Raw genomic sequence first — 14,510 nt, forward strand, 5'->3', positions numbered from 1 at the left:
GCAGAAAGATGTGATGTGGGGAGGAGCTGTACTGAGGCCACTGCAGGAGGAAGTGGAAAAACCAGGGTGTGGCTCCCACCCTGGAGGGGAGACAGTGGGTGCTTAGTGTGGACACTGCACCCCCATTAAAGAGAAAGGAGTTGACAGAGCGGCCCAGAGACCCCTCTTCACCCCGTGACGCAGCTGCACAGGCTCTGGGAGGGGGACAGCGCAGCACCACTAAATACTGTTTAATGCCCCTTCCCCCAGCTGCCCGCAGCCCTACTCAGGTAGGGGAGGACAGGATAGCTCCTCTAGAGTGGCAGATGGGACCACTGAGTCCATGGGGATGGCCATTAGGCCCTGCTCCTCCAGGGGCGGCATCGTGGAGACCTCCAGGTCGGGCTCCATGAGGTGGGACGCCATGTGCACCGTCTGCAGGTCCACGCGGTCTTCCTGGGCTCCAAAGTGCCCCACCAATCTGCATGACAGGGACCAGGTCAGGTTGGCTGTGGGCGGCCGTCCACATGGGCTCACGAGGCCTTGGCCACCTGGGGTGGCTGGGCCCTCTGATCAGTGCTCCTGGGGGCAGGGAGCAGGGGTACAGCTCACCGTTGTGGTCCTCCCTTGGGGTCACTCACCTTCTGCCCATGTGTCCGGGGCATGTTTCACTGGGGAGACAAAGGCAGGTGTGAATCCTAGAATAACAGGGCTGGACTCCAGGAGCCCAAAAGTACCCCTCACAACTCTCCCCAGCCCACAGTCTGGGAATGCCATGCCCGGGCCCCTGTGACCCCACTGGGGAGGGCAGAGGCCCCTTTCCTGGGAAGACTGAGGGCCCAGGGTGGGCAGACCATGCTGGCCTTCAGCCCTCACCCACTCATCCCGGCCCTGGGGCTCACACACCCCTTGGCTCGAATGACACCGACTGCCACGATGACGAGGGCAAAGAAGCAGCTGGCGCTGATACCAGCCAGCACCACGAGCAAGGCAATGAGGGCCTCACGGCTGAGGCCAAGGCCGCATTCGCAGTAGGTTCCAGCTGCAGAAACAGCACCCGTGTGGCCAAGGGGCTGTGGTCACCTGCTGGTGGAGGACCCCCAGGGCCACCCCCAACCCCGGTGGCCACCAGGAGACAGTGTACCCAGCCTGCCTGGACAGGGAGGGACCCTGGCTGGGGGTGGGGTTCAGGGGCAGGAGGAGGCACCTGCAGCAGGGAAGAGCAAAAGGGACAAACATATCAGGCCAAGGGGGCTGCCGACCAGGCAAGAGTCAGGCTGGGGACAGGGGGCCATGTCCAGCCCCAGCCTCACCACACACCTCTGGTGGAACTCCTCGGAAGGCGCTGACCTCATAGTGGGGCTGTGAGACAGGCAGGGTGGGGGCAGGGCCTCTGCTGGAGCTTCACTCGCCCTTGGGTGCTAGGATTCCAGGAGCCCTGGGCAGACAGTCCTGGGGTGGGGCAGGTAGGGTGGATGGGGCCTAGGAGCCACTCCTGTCTCCTGGCCAGGTCTGAGGCAGAGGCAATGGGGTGGGGGCTGCTCTGGTCTTGTGGGGATGGTGCTTCATAGGGAAGGGGCGAGCGGGGTCGTGAACACAGTGGCCCGGAAACCCAGGGAGGTCCACAGCAGGCAGCTCCTGGCCTCAGTGTCTCTCAGGACAAGGGTGAAGCCTGGGCTCCAGCTGGCCGATGTCACCACCCTTCCCCCAAGGCTGGGACAAGCAGGGGCTGAGACTGGCCGGTGGGGGAGCTGCACCTGCTGCCCTCACACTGACTGTGTTGAGGAGGGTCCCACCCATACCCCAGCAATGCCTGGGGCTGGAGGGCCTCCCAGGGGATCCGCCATCACCCAGGAGGTATGTGTGCATTGCTGCTCACAGGCCTTCCCAGAACACTCTGCTCTTGGGGCAGGTGGCTCAGAAATGGCTGCAGGCAGCGTTCGAGGCTTCAGCTTCAATGTTAGAGCTCACTGCCTCCTCAGCACCTGCCTGCCACCCCTGAGAGAGTCTGTCCCATGAGGCGTCCTGCAGACCAGGCAAGCACTCGCCTGCAGGCCGGTGTGGTCAGCCTCCTCCCTGCTCTTCCACACTGCCCCCTCCAACTACCCGGGCAGCAAGAGGAAGTGTCCCCCACGGCTGACCCCACAGGGCTGGGGACCCCTTCTGGTGGGGCCCTTGGGGACCTGCCCACCAGCAGCTCCTGACACACCATGGTGCCTGCTGAATGATGCTGTGACCCAAGACACGCTGGGTTATACCACAGTCGTCCCCAGACCAAGTTCCAAGGGAGAAAGAGCAGGTGTGCCTGTGCCTGGGGCTGGCACTGCCACCTTGCCAGGCCAGTCCAACAGGTTTGCATCCTGGTTAGGAAGACAAAGGCACATCCAGCCTGGTGCCAAGTGGGGGCTGGCCTGGAGGCAACGGCGGGTGTTGGTGTCAGAGCTGCCCGGGCCTCCCCCAGAACTCAGGGGACAGTGGGAAGCCACCCACTCGTGCCCACATCACAGGAGCGGATGGTGGGTCAGAACCCTCCAACTGCTGAGGCCATGACCTCATTCCCACCCTGTCCTCCTCAGGCTGTGGCAATCAGTGTGCTCTGGAGCAGGAAGGGGACATCCTGGGGGACAGTGCCACTCAGGACCCTGTGGAGCCAGACTGTGGGGACCGCGGGGTGTCGGGCAGCAGATGCTCCCTCCACAGGGCCTGACACCTGCCAGGACAGTGCCACCAGGCCAGAGCAGTTTCTGCCTGAGGCTGTGGTGCCTGGTGCAGCTTTGAAGGCCTGGGGCCTGGGCAGGGCCAACACCCCACCTCCTGGGACCTCAGGATGAGGGTGGGGCCTGGACAGTTGCTGCGCTGACCAGCTGGGCTCACAGGCCCTTCATCCTGACCACACCTCTGGGGCGTGGTGGTAAGTGGCCTTCCCGAAAGCACGTTACTGTGAGCCCCGAGCACTGTGGCTGCCTGACTCTAGTTTGGGACAGCAAATGCCTGCTACCTCCCACCACAGGGCGTGTCCCAGGCAGCCCATCCCGCTTAGGAGTGCAAGAGGTTCCTGGCTTAGCAGGAAACAGCCTGCCTGCACTGCCTCCAATGTTCCAATGGGACCCACATGTCCCAGCAGCAGCCCTGGGGCTCCTGGCCCAGCCCTTGAGGGCTGGACCCTCGGGCCATGCAGAGGGAGGGTGACCCAAGGGGTCCTTTCAAAGGCCAGATGAGTGCAGCTGGAGCTGGCGCCCTGTAGGGGGCTGGAGGGCAGCTAAGCCCTAGTGCGCGCTCCTGCCTGCATGGTGGGCCTTGGGGGCACCCACATGCAGAACTGTGTTTTAGGGCCCAAACACAGGTGGGCAGGCCAGGGCTGGGCCTGACCTCTTCTGCAGTTCCCTTCACCTGCCAGGCTGATGTGGAGAGGCTGGTCTGGAGGGAGAACCTGTATATGTGTCCATGAGGGGCCCACAAAGCCACCAAGACAGGGAAAGGATGAAGAACCAACCATTTTACTGTGCACTCTGGGAGCTAGGCAGTGAGTGGGGGGCTGGGCAGGGCGTGCGCAGCGCCTGGCTGTCTGTCCTGCAGGGCATGGGCAGGTGGAGTGCTGCAGGGCAGGGCCGGCAGCCTGTCATCCGCAGCTCTTGGGCAGGCGGTAGACGCCTCCGGCGTAGACGAGCTGCTGTTCGCGCACCTTCTTCTGCAGGAAGCCTTGTAGCTCCTGCAGGTCGATCTCAGCGAGCGCGGGGCCCGTCACCACAAACATGCGCAGCATGCTGTAGATGCGCTCCAGCGACAGGCTCTCCAGGTTGGTCAGCATGGCCTGGATGTATGTCCAGAAGAGCTGCGGGGACAGTGGCCGTCAGCCCTGCCCGAGGCCCCGCCCACGGCCCCGCCCCCAGCCCCACAGGCGCACCAGCAGCTCCTCCTCCTTCTGGTCGGCTTGGGAGGCCATGCCCGAGTCGCTGTCGTCGTCACTGTCAAGGAGCACCATGCTGTCACGGTCCTGGGGCCGCTCCTCCTCCACGACAGAGAAGGTGCCAGCAGGTTCCTCCCGCAGCACGCCCTGCTGTAGCCACACCGCCATGCGCCGTCGCAGGAGGGCCACGGGCATCTTTACCACCTTGCTCAGCTCCTCCAGGGTCCAGCTGGCTGCGGGGGTGGCCAGGCACGCTGGGCTAGGCCCGGTGGGGAGGGGACGGCAAGGGGTGGCTCACGTCCTGCCCACCCCCACACCCGGGGAAACAGTGCCTGGGCAGTTGACTCACCTTGGTCCTGGAAATACAGCAAGACCACTGCCTGCACAGGGGTCACGGCCACAGACAGTGTGCGGTCAGCCAGCTCCACATCCATGGTCACCAGGCCCAGGGTGTGCTTCCAGCTGAGGGTCCGCATGGCCTGGGGAGGGCTGGAGTCAGCACAGGCAGCCCAGCGGAACCAGGCTCTGCTCCCCAGCACCAGGTGAGGAAGGGGCTTCCTGACCTGCCCCCACCCCAGCAGGCAGGCACGCAGCAGCACGGTGAGTACGGGAGGGCTCCAGTCCCCACCTCCCAACCACCACGATCTGACAGTAAGGCCCTAATTCGAGAATCCACCGGTTAGGGGCTAAACTGTCTGAAAAAGTCGTCCACGCCTTCACCCCAGGACCTCAGAACACAACCCGAACCAGTCCTGGAAACAGGTCAGTGAAGATATAATGACAGATGAGGTCCTGGCGGAGTACAGAGGGCCCTGACGTAACATGGCCAGTGCCCTCAGAACAGGAAAGGTGGTGTGAAGACAGATACAGGACTGGAGTGAGGTGCCACAGTGAAGAAGTGCCAGGGACCGCCGGCACCACCAGGAGCTGGGACAGGCAGAGGACTCGCTCCTAAGCCTTCAGAGGGACCAGATTCTGCTGGCACCGTCATCTGACGCTGGCCCCCAGGACTGAAACAAGTGCCTATTGTTTTAAGCCACACCTGGTCTGTAGTCCTTAGCTATAGCAGCCACAAGAAATAAATTTTGGCCCCAGGAAAGGGGTGCTGCTGTAACACCACGTAAAAATGTGGGAGTGGCTATAGGGTTAGGTGATGGTTCCAGGCTGGCAGTTTTTGAGCTGCATGCTCCTGAAAGCCTGGACTGCTGTGAAGATAGGTGCTAGAAACAGACAGCAAAGGCCATTCCGGTGAGGTGTGTCGAAACAAGGGACAGGTCCCTGAACTTGGAGGAAAGGCAATCTTTGTTAGAAGGCAGCAGAGATGTGGCTGAGTTGTGTTCTGCTGGGTGGAAGCAGAACTGGCAAGTGACGAACTTGGATATTCAGCTGAGATTTCCAAACAGAGGGTAGGAGGTGCAGCCTGGTTTCTCTGCTGCTTATAGTAAAATGCAAGAAACTGGCAGGCAAAGGGACCCGATACTTGCTAATTTGGGTTCTTCTCTGTGTGCTCTGGAAACAGAGCCAAGACTAGAGCTGTGATGGTGGAGCCAAGCAGCGGTCTCGTGGCCAGGACACAGATGGCTTGTCCGGGCAGGATGTGTGGACTGCACCTTGTGGCTTCATGCTCTACATGGTATCCTGCACAGAGACCAAGGTCTGAGGGTTTTTTAACAGGAGAAACACTGCCAACCTGGACCGTAAGGGGACATGGCCAAGTGAGCAGCTTGCAGGTAAGGCTACTGCAGCAGGGTGGGAAGATGGCATGGAGCCAGTGGTACAGGCCTCAGAATCTAGGGATTTCCTCCCAGGATCTCAGATCTGCCTGGGGCCTGTGGGCCTTCCTTCTGCTTCTCCCTTTTGAGATGGGGGTGTCTGCCCAACACCCTTCCCATGACCATATGCTTGAAAGACAATGACTATCTGGTCTCACAGGCTCACAGCTGAAGGACTTGGGCCTCAAGATGAATCGTACCCCAAGTCTCACCCTCACCTGATTTAGATGCTAATTAGATGCTGAAATGTGGGGCTTTCGAGTTGATATTTAGATGAGACTTTGACTTTGGAGCTGGTGCTGGAACGATTAAGACCCGGGGGTTGGAACTGACTGAACATGTTTTGCACGTGGGAACCTAAGTTTTGAGGGTCCAAAGGGAGGCCTCTTATGGGCTGAATTGGCCCCCCAAAAAATGTGAAAGTCCTAACCCCCAGGACCTCAGAATGTGGCCTTACTTGGAAAGCAAGTCATTACAGATGTACTTAAGATGAGGTCAGACACAGTAGAGTGGGGCTTTAATGCAATAGGACTGGTATCCTCGTAAGAAGGGAGTTTAGATGCCGAGTCACAGGGAGAAGCCCTGTGATGACAGAAGCAGAGGTTGGAGGGATGCGGCCACAAGCCCAGGACACCTGGAGCCACAAGAAGCTGGGAGAGGAAGCAAGGACCCTCCCCTAGAGCCTTCAGAGGGAGTGAAGCCCTGGGACACCATGATTTGGAACTTCCAGCTGCTAGAACTGAGCCAATAAAGTCTGTTGTTCTGAGCCCATTTGTGGTACTTCGTTACGGCCGCCTCCAGGACACAGATACAGCCACTCCAGGCCAAGCGTGGCTCTGAGTCCTTCCACAACCCCCATGGCTCTTAAGGGGGAGGCAATGATGAAGCCGATTTGCAGAGAGAAAACGGAAGCCCAGGCTGTCTGGCTCCAAGACCATGACCTCTACAGCTAGCGATCCAGCACAGCAGGCCGGAGACAAGGCGCAGCAGTAGAGCATGAGGCAAGCACACTATGGTTGAAGGCCACCTGCACGTATCCAGCACAGCCCTGAGGCCAGGGGCCCAGGGGTGGGGGTCAGACACCACGGCCACAGGCCTAGCCCCTCGGCACAGCCCTGGGGCCTGCCCATGCCCCTCCAGTATGCCACCGAGCCCAGAAAGTGCACTGGAGCCCCGGCCTGAGCCAGACCAGAGGGCTGGGGAGGGCACCCCACACACACACATCCTCACCAGGAAGAGGTGGGTGCTGTGCGGACCAGGCAGCAGCAGGAAGCATGGGCGGGGGGGGGGGGGGGTAGGCCATGCAGGCTGCACGCTCACTTTGACACTGCCCCTGAGGACGGCCCTCCTTGGCCTCCCCACTCCAGGCCCCTGCCCTCACCTGTCTCTGGGAGGGAGGCCCCTATAGACTGACTGGCCTACCCTGAGCCTGCCGCACTGAGCAGCTAAGTTCCTGGCCCGTAATAGCAACGCATGTGGGCCCAGCAAACCGGGAGGAGCTGCCACCACCACCCCAGCCCCACCTGGCCCTCCCGGCGCTCCGTCCTGAGGCTCCTGGAGCCCTGGCTGCTGCTCCCTGTCTCCGGGCTGTCCCAGGTACTCCTGGGGTTTGGGGTTCTCCACTCGTCCGCTGCTTGGGCACCCAGCATCCTCTGAGACCAAGTGCTCACTGGGCTGCACCCTGAGGACTCAGGCCCCACATGCTTTGTCAGCCCCAGAACCTGTTTCTTCACCTGTCCCCAGAAACCTGGGACAGGTGCTAACTCCTTCCTCTCTCCCACCAAGATTCTAATGAACCATCACCTGCAAGGAAGGGACCTCTGCCCACCCCCTGGCTCCACCCACCCACACCTGCCACCTGAACTGCCCGCCCCACCACTCGGCCTGTTGGCTAACTCAGCCAGTCCGCCCCTCCCCTCCCTGTCCTCCTGGCACAGCCCTGTGCCCCCTGGGACTGACAGCACACAGTACAGTCCTGGGCCTCAGGCACCGAGACCCGAGAAAACAACTTCCAGGAAACTAAGTGGGGGCAGGGTCACAGAGGTCAGACACCTCCAGCGCAATCTGCAGACTCCTGGGTACATGTCCACACAACAGATACAACCTCACTCGCTCTGGGAAGTGCCACCCCCGAGCCCGGGTTCAGAAGCCAGAGTATAGACAGTGGAAGAGGAAGCCCAGAGAGCGGGGCTATGAAGGCGGGACGGTGACACGGGCACGCACACGCAGACTGCGAAAAGGGACGGGGCGGGGAGCAGAGCCTGGGCTGCAGCCTCTAGCCCCAATGCAGACACGTGGGGGCAACAGGAGGGGACTGCGGAGACGGACCTCGCCCAGCCGGGCATCGCCTGGCCTGGCCCCAGGCCGCACGTTTGTTGGGCAGGGTCTCCAGGTCGGGAAGCAGCCCCCACCGCAGGGAGGCGGGCAGTACCTTCAGCTTCTCATACTTCTTGCAATAGACGTCCAGGGCCTCCCTGATGTCCTCGGGGACCTCCAGCTTCTCGTCCTTGAAGGGGGGCCAGAACTCACTGGACAGGATGACAGCGTAGACCCCGAATGGCGGCTGCTCCTCCGCAGGCCGCTTCTCGTCCTCCTCACGGATGTTGGCATTGATGCGGCGGGAGTCTGCCATGTCCTAGGGAGCAGTCATGGTCTCAGAAGGCCCGCGGTGGGGCGGAGCCGAGGGGGGGGAGGGAGGGGGGAGGGTGGGGCTGGTGGGCGGGGCCTCTACACACCTTCAGCATGACCTCGCAGAAGTGCATCGGGGCCTCGCCAAAGCGCAGCTTCAGCAGTTCCACGTTGCGGATCTCCCTAGAAGGATGCGTCTCAGGGGGTGCAGCGTGCCCTTGCCCCACAGGCAGCTCAGCAGAGCGGCTGGTGCAGAGACACCCCCAGGCCAGGAAGCAGCAGGAAGCACAGCTCCAGCCATCAGAGCCCTGTGCCTGCTCCATCCTGTCCAAGGCCTGAAGTCTGTAGGCCCTGCTTCCCCCCAGTTCCTGGGCCACCCCCTAGGCATCCGCAGACGGTGCCTGCCTGGCCGGGGGAACCCAGGTGGGCAGGGACGTGCTCGAGGACTGACAGGGTGGCCTCAGGCAGCATGGCACAGTGCCTGGGAGACCGGCCTCACCGCTCGGGGCTGAAGCTGAACTGGTGCAGCAGGCGGTCAGCCAGCAGCGAGCGGTACTCGTTGATGAAGAGGTCTTTGCTGCCGTAGATGCTGACCAGCAGGCTGATGATGTCCGAGGAGCGCCGCTTGGAGCTGGACTTCCCTGCACAGCATGGGGACGGATGCCCCTGGCACTTCAGCACCTGTGCCCAGGCCTGAGGGACACAGCCCACCACAGGCCCACACCGGGCCCACCTCAAGCACTCTGGGAACTGCACTGAGTGGGGCCCTGACCTCTGACCTGCTCAAACCTCAGGGCGGACAGCAACAACCTCAAGACCAGAGCGCCCGCCCGCGGGACCCTCCCCACAATGCAGAGGCTGGCGGGGCGGGCGGGGCTGGCAGGCGCAAACCTGGGTCAGCGTCCACGGGGTCAGGGACCCAGTCCTCAGGCTCGCCGGAGTCGTCCTCGCTGTCCTGGCCAGTTTCCAGGCTCGCTGGGTCTGTCTTGGACAGCTCGACAGCCAAGTCCCCTGTCCCGTCTGAGTCCCCCGTCAGCCCGGCCACAATCTGCCGCACCGTGTCCTCCCGAGTCCTACCAGTGTCAGCACCATCGGCCCTCACGGTACCTCAATGCCACTCACCTGACCACCCATCAGCTCCTCCCTCCAGCCAGTACCCTGACCCCAAGTCAAAAACAGGCCAATCACGCTTTATCTCAAAAAAAAAAGAAAACGAAAACCATGACTTTCTGGGAGCAGGAGCTGGGATGACAGGCGGACCCACAGTCAGGAGTTCACGGCCAGTGGGCAGCAGGTACGAGTCGGGGCAGCTGCAGCCCCAGCCCCTCCATTCCCCAGAGGGGCTTCATGGCGGCTGTGCCAGCGCACCTGCTCCAGCACATTGTGTAATGGACTCCCGAGCACAGGGCTCCGCTCCCCGGTCAGCCAGGCACCTCTGCTGGGATGGAGGGGGGGCAGGGGCGTGGTGACACTGAGCAATAGGACAGGAGCCAGCACCAGCAAGAGAAGTGGCCTGGGCCAGGCCATTCAGCCCAGCAGGAGGGACAGAGAGTCCCTGGTCCCCCAGGAATTCGGCTGCATGGGGGGGGGGGGGGTGCAGGCGGGACACCAGCACCCACATCTGAGTGAGTGGTCCTGTGACCACCCATGGTGCTCACCTCAGGTAGCGGCGAATGGGCTCACAAGCCACCTCCAGAATGACCATGGAGGGGTCCAGCACACGCAGTGCCTTGATGGCAGAGATGTAGAGGGTGATGATGTCGCATGTGTTGACGCCTGCAGCCGGGAGAAGGCTGGCGGTGACGGCAATGCCCAGGATAACACAGGGACACCGAGGGACCACATACTGGCACATGGTCTTGAGGTCGCCACTGTGGCCTCACTCCCCAGGACACCAGTGAGACCCATAGGGAGCTGCCCCTGTGCCCCCACCTCCCACTCCCACTCCCACATGCTTTCTCCACAGCATCCCCTCTCCACACCGCCCCACCCCCAGGCCAGACCCGTCAGTTCCTACAACTCAGGGCAAAGGAGGCCCCCATCCCCATAAGGACTGCACAAAACTGCTTCTTAACCCCTTCCCCAGGCCCGGCTCCTGGCCCTGGGCCCTGAGGGTGGACGGCGGTCGGCCGCAGGACCTGGGTGGAGGAGCCGAGTCTCCAGGGCGGACTTGAGAGACGCGAGCAGCTGCTGCCGCTGGTCGGTCCTCTCCAGGCAGTACTTGAGGTCCTCAACGGCTGGCCGGGAGTCCGGGAAGTCTGTGGGAAGGGGGCCGGTCTTGCACACGCACACGCACATGTGGCACGCACCCATGTCGCCTGCCAGGGAGCCCAGAGGCAGCAAGGCCTGAGGGGTGAGCACTGTTGCCCTCAGGCCTTCATGTGCCCACACATTTGACCAGAAGCGCCCTATGGGGCACACAGGCCGTCCAGAGTAGGGATGTGAGACGGCTCGACCTCCCGACAGCTGCCCTGCTGGGGGGTGGGGTTGGGAAGCTCTGCTGCAGGCAGTGGGGCCGACCTCGTATGACACTGAAGAGCTCCTCGATTCGCAGTCCAGCGTACACGCGGTAGAAGAACTTCTGCACGTGGCAACGCCAGCGACGCAGCGTGCTGCCAGCCTCAGGGGACGCGGGCCTGGCGGGGCCATCCTGCAGGAACACCTTGCCCAGCCAGCCGACCACCCTCTCGATCCACTGTGGGAGAGCACAGGAGTGGCAGGTGGGGCCGAGCCCCGCCTGACCCAGAGCAGAGGCTGGGCGAGGCCGCTCAGCTACCACCCTGCTGGCCAGGCCCTGGCGAGTCCCCAAAGCCACTTGCTCTGGAAGTCAGAATCACATTAGCAGGATGATGGTCAAAAGGGGCATGTCAGGCCCTCCACCAATGCCTCCCACGCCCTTCCACGTGCGTCAGTGGCCCTGACCTAGCGCACAGAGCACATTCTCAGCTCCCCGAGGACAGACACACCCTGGGGACGGCACACATGACCAGCCCCTACATGCAGACAACGCAGCATCCAGCGAGAATGTTTCTGAGCATATCATGTACGTCTACAAGACACACTGCCACGTGCTCTCAGGGATGCACACGTCCCCCCAACAGACTGTCCAACCACCAAGAAGACCACCCGACACTGCAGCCTCGGAGCTACCCCAACCAGACTTCCAGGCCCACGCCCACTCCAGACCACTGCTGTGGGACACCTCTGCACCCCCATGGCAGCTAACCTGTATCCTCAGGAGGCAGACACCAGGCTGCTCTGCACCCCATGGTTTTCCCAGCTCCTCTGTGACTCTGAAGAGTTCAGAGCAGAACCCCAGACCACGCCCCAACAGCATGGGCGCCCTGAGGCCCCTCACTGCCACATGCCAGACCCTGGCACTGCCTCCAGCCACGTCTCTATACAGGCCTTGCTGAGCATGTCGTAGGCTCTTCCTGGTTGTCGCCAGGGGGGATAAAAAGGCCCATAGGGACCAGCCTCTACCCAGCAGTAAGACAGCTTCAACCCCCTGTGAGGTCCTGGCTCACCCGGCCTCTACGTTTGGGCTACCTCTAAAGCCAAGTTGTCAGGTTTGCTGGAAACCTATTCCCCAGTCCTCAGGGGACACAGACCGAGAGGGGGGCCGTGTGGAACTCACCTTGTGGAACTCACGCAGGAAGGAGCGCTCGTACTCGCCCCGGCAGCGGTCCTCCATCCGCTCCCGGGTCACCTGGTGCAGGGTGGTGGTCACGGCCTCAGCACTGACCCGCTCCAGCAGACTGAGCCTGTGTCTGGAGGAGAGCCCTGCCCATGGAGCCTGCACAGCGCATGGGCTGCACACACCACCCCCACACCCAGCACACACCTCCCACGGCCCTCCTCATGGAGGCACATGGTACACAGGGCTTTGAGGAAGAGTTGCTGGGAGGAAACAGCTCTGGCAAGGCCCTGACCATCCTCCCCAGCTGGCCTTTCTGCATGGGCTCGGACACTGGCCTTCCCCATGTGAGCAGCATGTATGACTCAGGAGCCAGTCTCATCTCCCAGAAATGGCTCGGAAACAACTACACACATTGCCACCTGGCCACATGTGTACACATGCCATGGTTGGTGCCGCTCAAGGCCAACCCTGGCCTACAGTGGCAAAGGAACTCAAGATAGGAAACGTGAAAGAATGCTTCTGCATGACTTTCATCTGGGGCAAACCCAGCAGACATCGTTCGGGGCCTCCCTGATCCCTACCAGCAACAGGACCACTCCCTAGGTCCAGGTACAAGACCCTCTCCCTAACAGCTGCACTGCTGGCACTTTTCTCAACGTGATAAAACTATCATAGTGGCCACAGAAGGTGGAGAGCCAGTACAACACGGCCTGGCTCTAACAACAGAATCCTTTCCTCTTCAAAAGGCTGGAGAGGTGTCTGCTCGCCCAACATGTCAGCCTCATCTCCAACTTGTTCCCAAAAAAAGAAATAACAAGCCCACCTTCTGCAATTACAGGGTAGGGTGAGCGTCACTGCTCCCCCATAACCTATAAAAGGTACACTTTAATTCTGTGCGGCCCAAGAACCTTGGAATCACACAGGATCTCAGTACAAGCAAAGTGTGAAACCTTGGGCTAACTCGAGTCACAGACAGACATGCCTGTGTTCAGGACAAAAAGTGTTACAGCACAAGGCTCTTGGAGACCCTCCCTGTCATGTCCATGGCGACCAGGACAGGTAGCAGAGACCCCAACCAGCTCACCAGCTCTCTGCAGAGGCCAGCAGGGCCCAGGGGAGCAAGCGGGAATCAGAAGAACGGGCCTGGCCCAGGCGCGAGTACTCACAGGACCTGGCTGAGCTGGTGGAACTGCTCCAGGGCCTGGCGGCACCAGCACTGCTGCTTGTCACTGCCGCACCCCGCGCACACCGGGCTCTGCAGAAGCCGGTAGTACCGGCGGCGGGCATACCTGCTGTCCAGGTCCCCCTCCAGTTCCGGGTCTGTGCCCCCTTCCCCTTTCCTCTTACTCTGCAAGTAGACTCTCAAGAAGCGCCCATAGAGGCGCTGGACCATCTCCTGAAAGCTTCTGGGGGTGGAAAAGAACAGCACGCCCCGCAACGTGGTGTGGACCTTCTCCCGCAGCCCCTGGGCGCCGGCGCCCATCAGCAAGCCCAGGCGAGTCCATTTCTCCAGGAGCTCCAGGCTACGCAGGTAGGGGTCCAGGCGGCTCTCCAGCAGGCCGAAAGCGTCAAGGAGCAGCAGAAGGCACTGGGGCTCGTCGGCACAGTTCTCCCGCTGGGAGACGGCATTCCAGAACTCGAGGGAGATGTTGGCCTGCAAATCGTTCTGCAGCACCTCCACGAACCACTCCTCCAGGACCGAGTGCAGGCCGTGGCCCTTCAGAACCTCCACCGCCGCCCGCAGCTCCTCTTCCTTGGGAGGGACCGCACCGCTGGTCCGGGAGGACGCCTGCAGCGCAGAAAACCGTGAGGAACAGGGAACACAGCGTAGAGGCGGCAGAGGTGGGGAAGGGACAGAGCGCAGGGGACGCTGCGGAAACTCCGCGGCCCCTCCTCCGCGGCACTCGGATGCGGGGTCGGGGGTGCACGCCCTCATAAAGCGCGCCGGGTCCGGGGAACGCCGCGCAGGCCCGCCGCCCTCGCCCGGGGCCTCACCAGTCCCAGCGCGGCCGGCGGCACCAGCCCGGTGCTCACGGTATTCCAGGCCAGCAGCAGCTGCTGTGTCGGCCCGGGGGGCTCCGCCGCCGCCATCAGCACCCACCAGCATCCAGAGCCGCTCGGCGCCGCGCGCGCTGATGACGCAGAGCTAGGCTCGCGCGCGCGCAGCGATGAGGCGTACGCGAGGCGCGCGCAGGTGACGTACCCGATGTGCGCGCTGTTGAGAGGCAGTGCGCAGGCGCGGGCGGCGTTGCAGGAGCGGCGGTTGGAGTGGCCGGCGACCATGACCCAGCAGGGCGCGGCGATGCAGAACTACAACAACGAGCTGGTCAAGTGTGAGCGGCCGCGCGGCGGGGCCTGCCGGGCAGGCGGGGAGGGCGTGGGGCTCGCCGGCTTGCAGGCCCAGGCCGTAGGTGGCCCGCAGCACACGGCCAAGTTTGTTGCACTGTGGCTGCGAGGGGGGCCCGGCCCGGACTGCGCGGAGGCGGTTCGGAGCTGCCCAGCGCACAATGTCTAGCACCTGGTGTGTGTCACACCAGGTGCTAGATATTTGTGGAGTGAGGAATCGCTTGAGCTCGCACTGCCT

General features: G+C 62.3%; 2 protein-coding genes across 2 annotated transcripts; both read right to left on the bottom strand.

The window, feature by feature from the left end:
• Window positions 1–134: 134 nt before the first annotated feature.
• TMEM210 (transmembrane protein 210) lies at window positions 135–1,426 on the bottom strand. Its single transcript, XM_074331417.1, is given in 3 exon segments — window positions 135–440; window positions 830–1,021; window positions 1,187–1,426. Coding segments are annotated over 3 exon segments (519 nt in total). The 5' UTR covers window positions 1,335–1,426; the 3' UTR covers window positions 135–261.
• Window positions 1,427–3,460: 2,034 nt separating this feature from the next.
• ANAPC2 (anaphase promoting complex subunit 2) lies at window positions 3,461–14,224 on the bottom strand. The gene is made up of 13 exons (XM_019756807.2): window positions 13,922–14,224; window positions 13,093–13,715; window positions 11,924–12,056; window positions 10,807–10,981; window positions 10,425–10,544; window positions 9,945–10,062; window positions 9,178–9,359; window positions 8,786–8,927; window positions 8,394–8,469; window positions 8,090–8,293; window positions 4,236–4,365; window positions 3,884–4,119; window positions 3,461–3,811 (listed from the first exon to the last, which is right to left on the bottom strand). Exons 1-13 carry the CDS (start codon window positions 14,207–14,209, stop codon window positions 3,599–3,601), a joined length of 2,640 nt encoding a protein of 879 aa, XP_019612366.2. The 5' UTR covers window positions 14,210–14,224; the 3' UTR covers window positions 3,461–3,598.
• Window positions 14,225–14,510: the final 286 nt, after the last annotated feature.

Source organism: Rhinolophus sinicus, linkage group LG04, assembly GCF_036562045.2.
Source record: "Rhinolophus sinicus isolate RSC01 linkage group LG04, ASM3656204v1, whole genome shotgun sequence".
NCBI lineage: Eukaryota > Metazoa > Chordata > Mammalia > Chiroptera > Rhinolophidae > Rhinolophus > Rhinolophus sinicus.

Coding starts and splice junctions, on each gene's coding strand:
- ANAPC2 (XM_019756807.2), bottom strand. CDS start 14,209: ATGGTCGCCGGCCACTCCAACCGCCGCTCCTGCAACGCCGCCCGCGCC. Junction 10,545..10,806: donor GCTCTTCAGTGTCATACGAG/GTCGGCCCCACT, acceptor CCCTTCCCACAG/ACTTCCCGGACTCCCGGCCA. Junction 8,470..8,785: donor TTCAGCTTCAGCCCCGAGCG/GTGAGGCCGGTC, acceptor GCATCCTTCTAG/GGAGATCCGCAACGTGGAAC.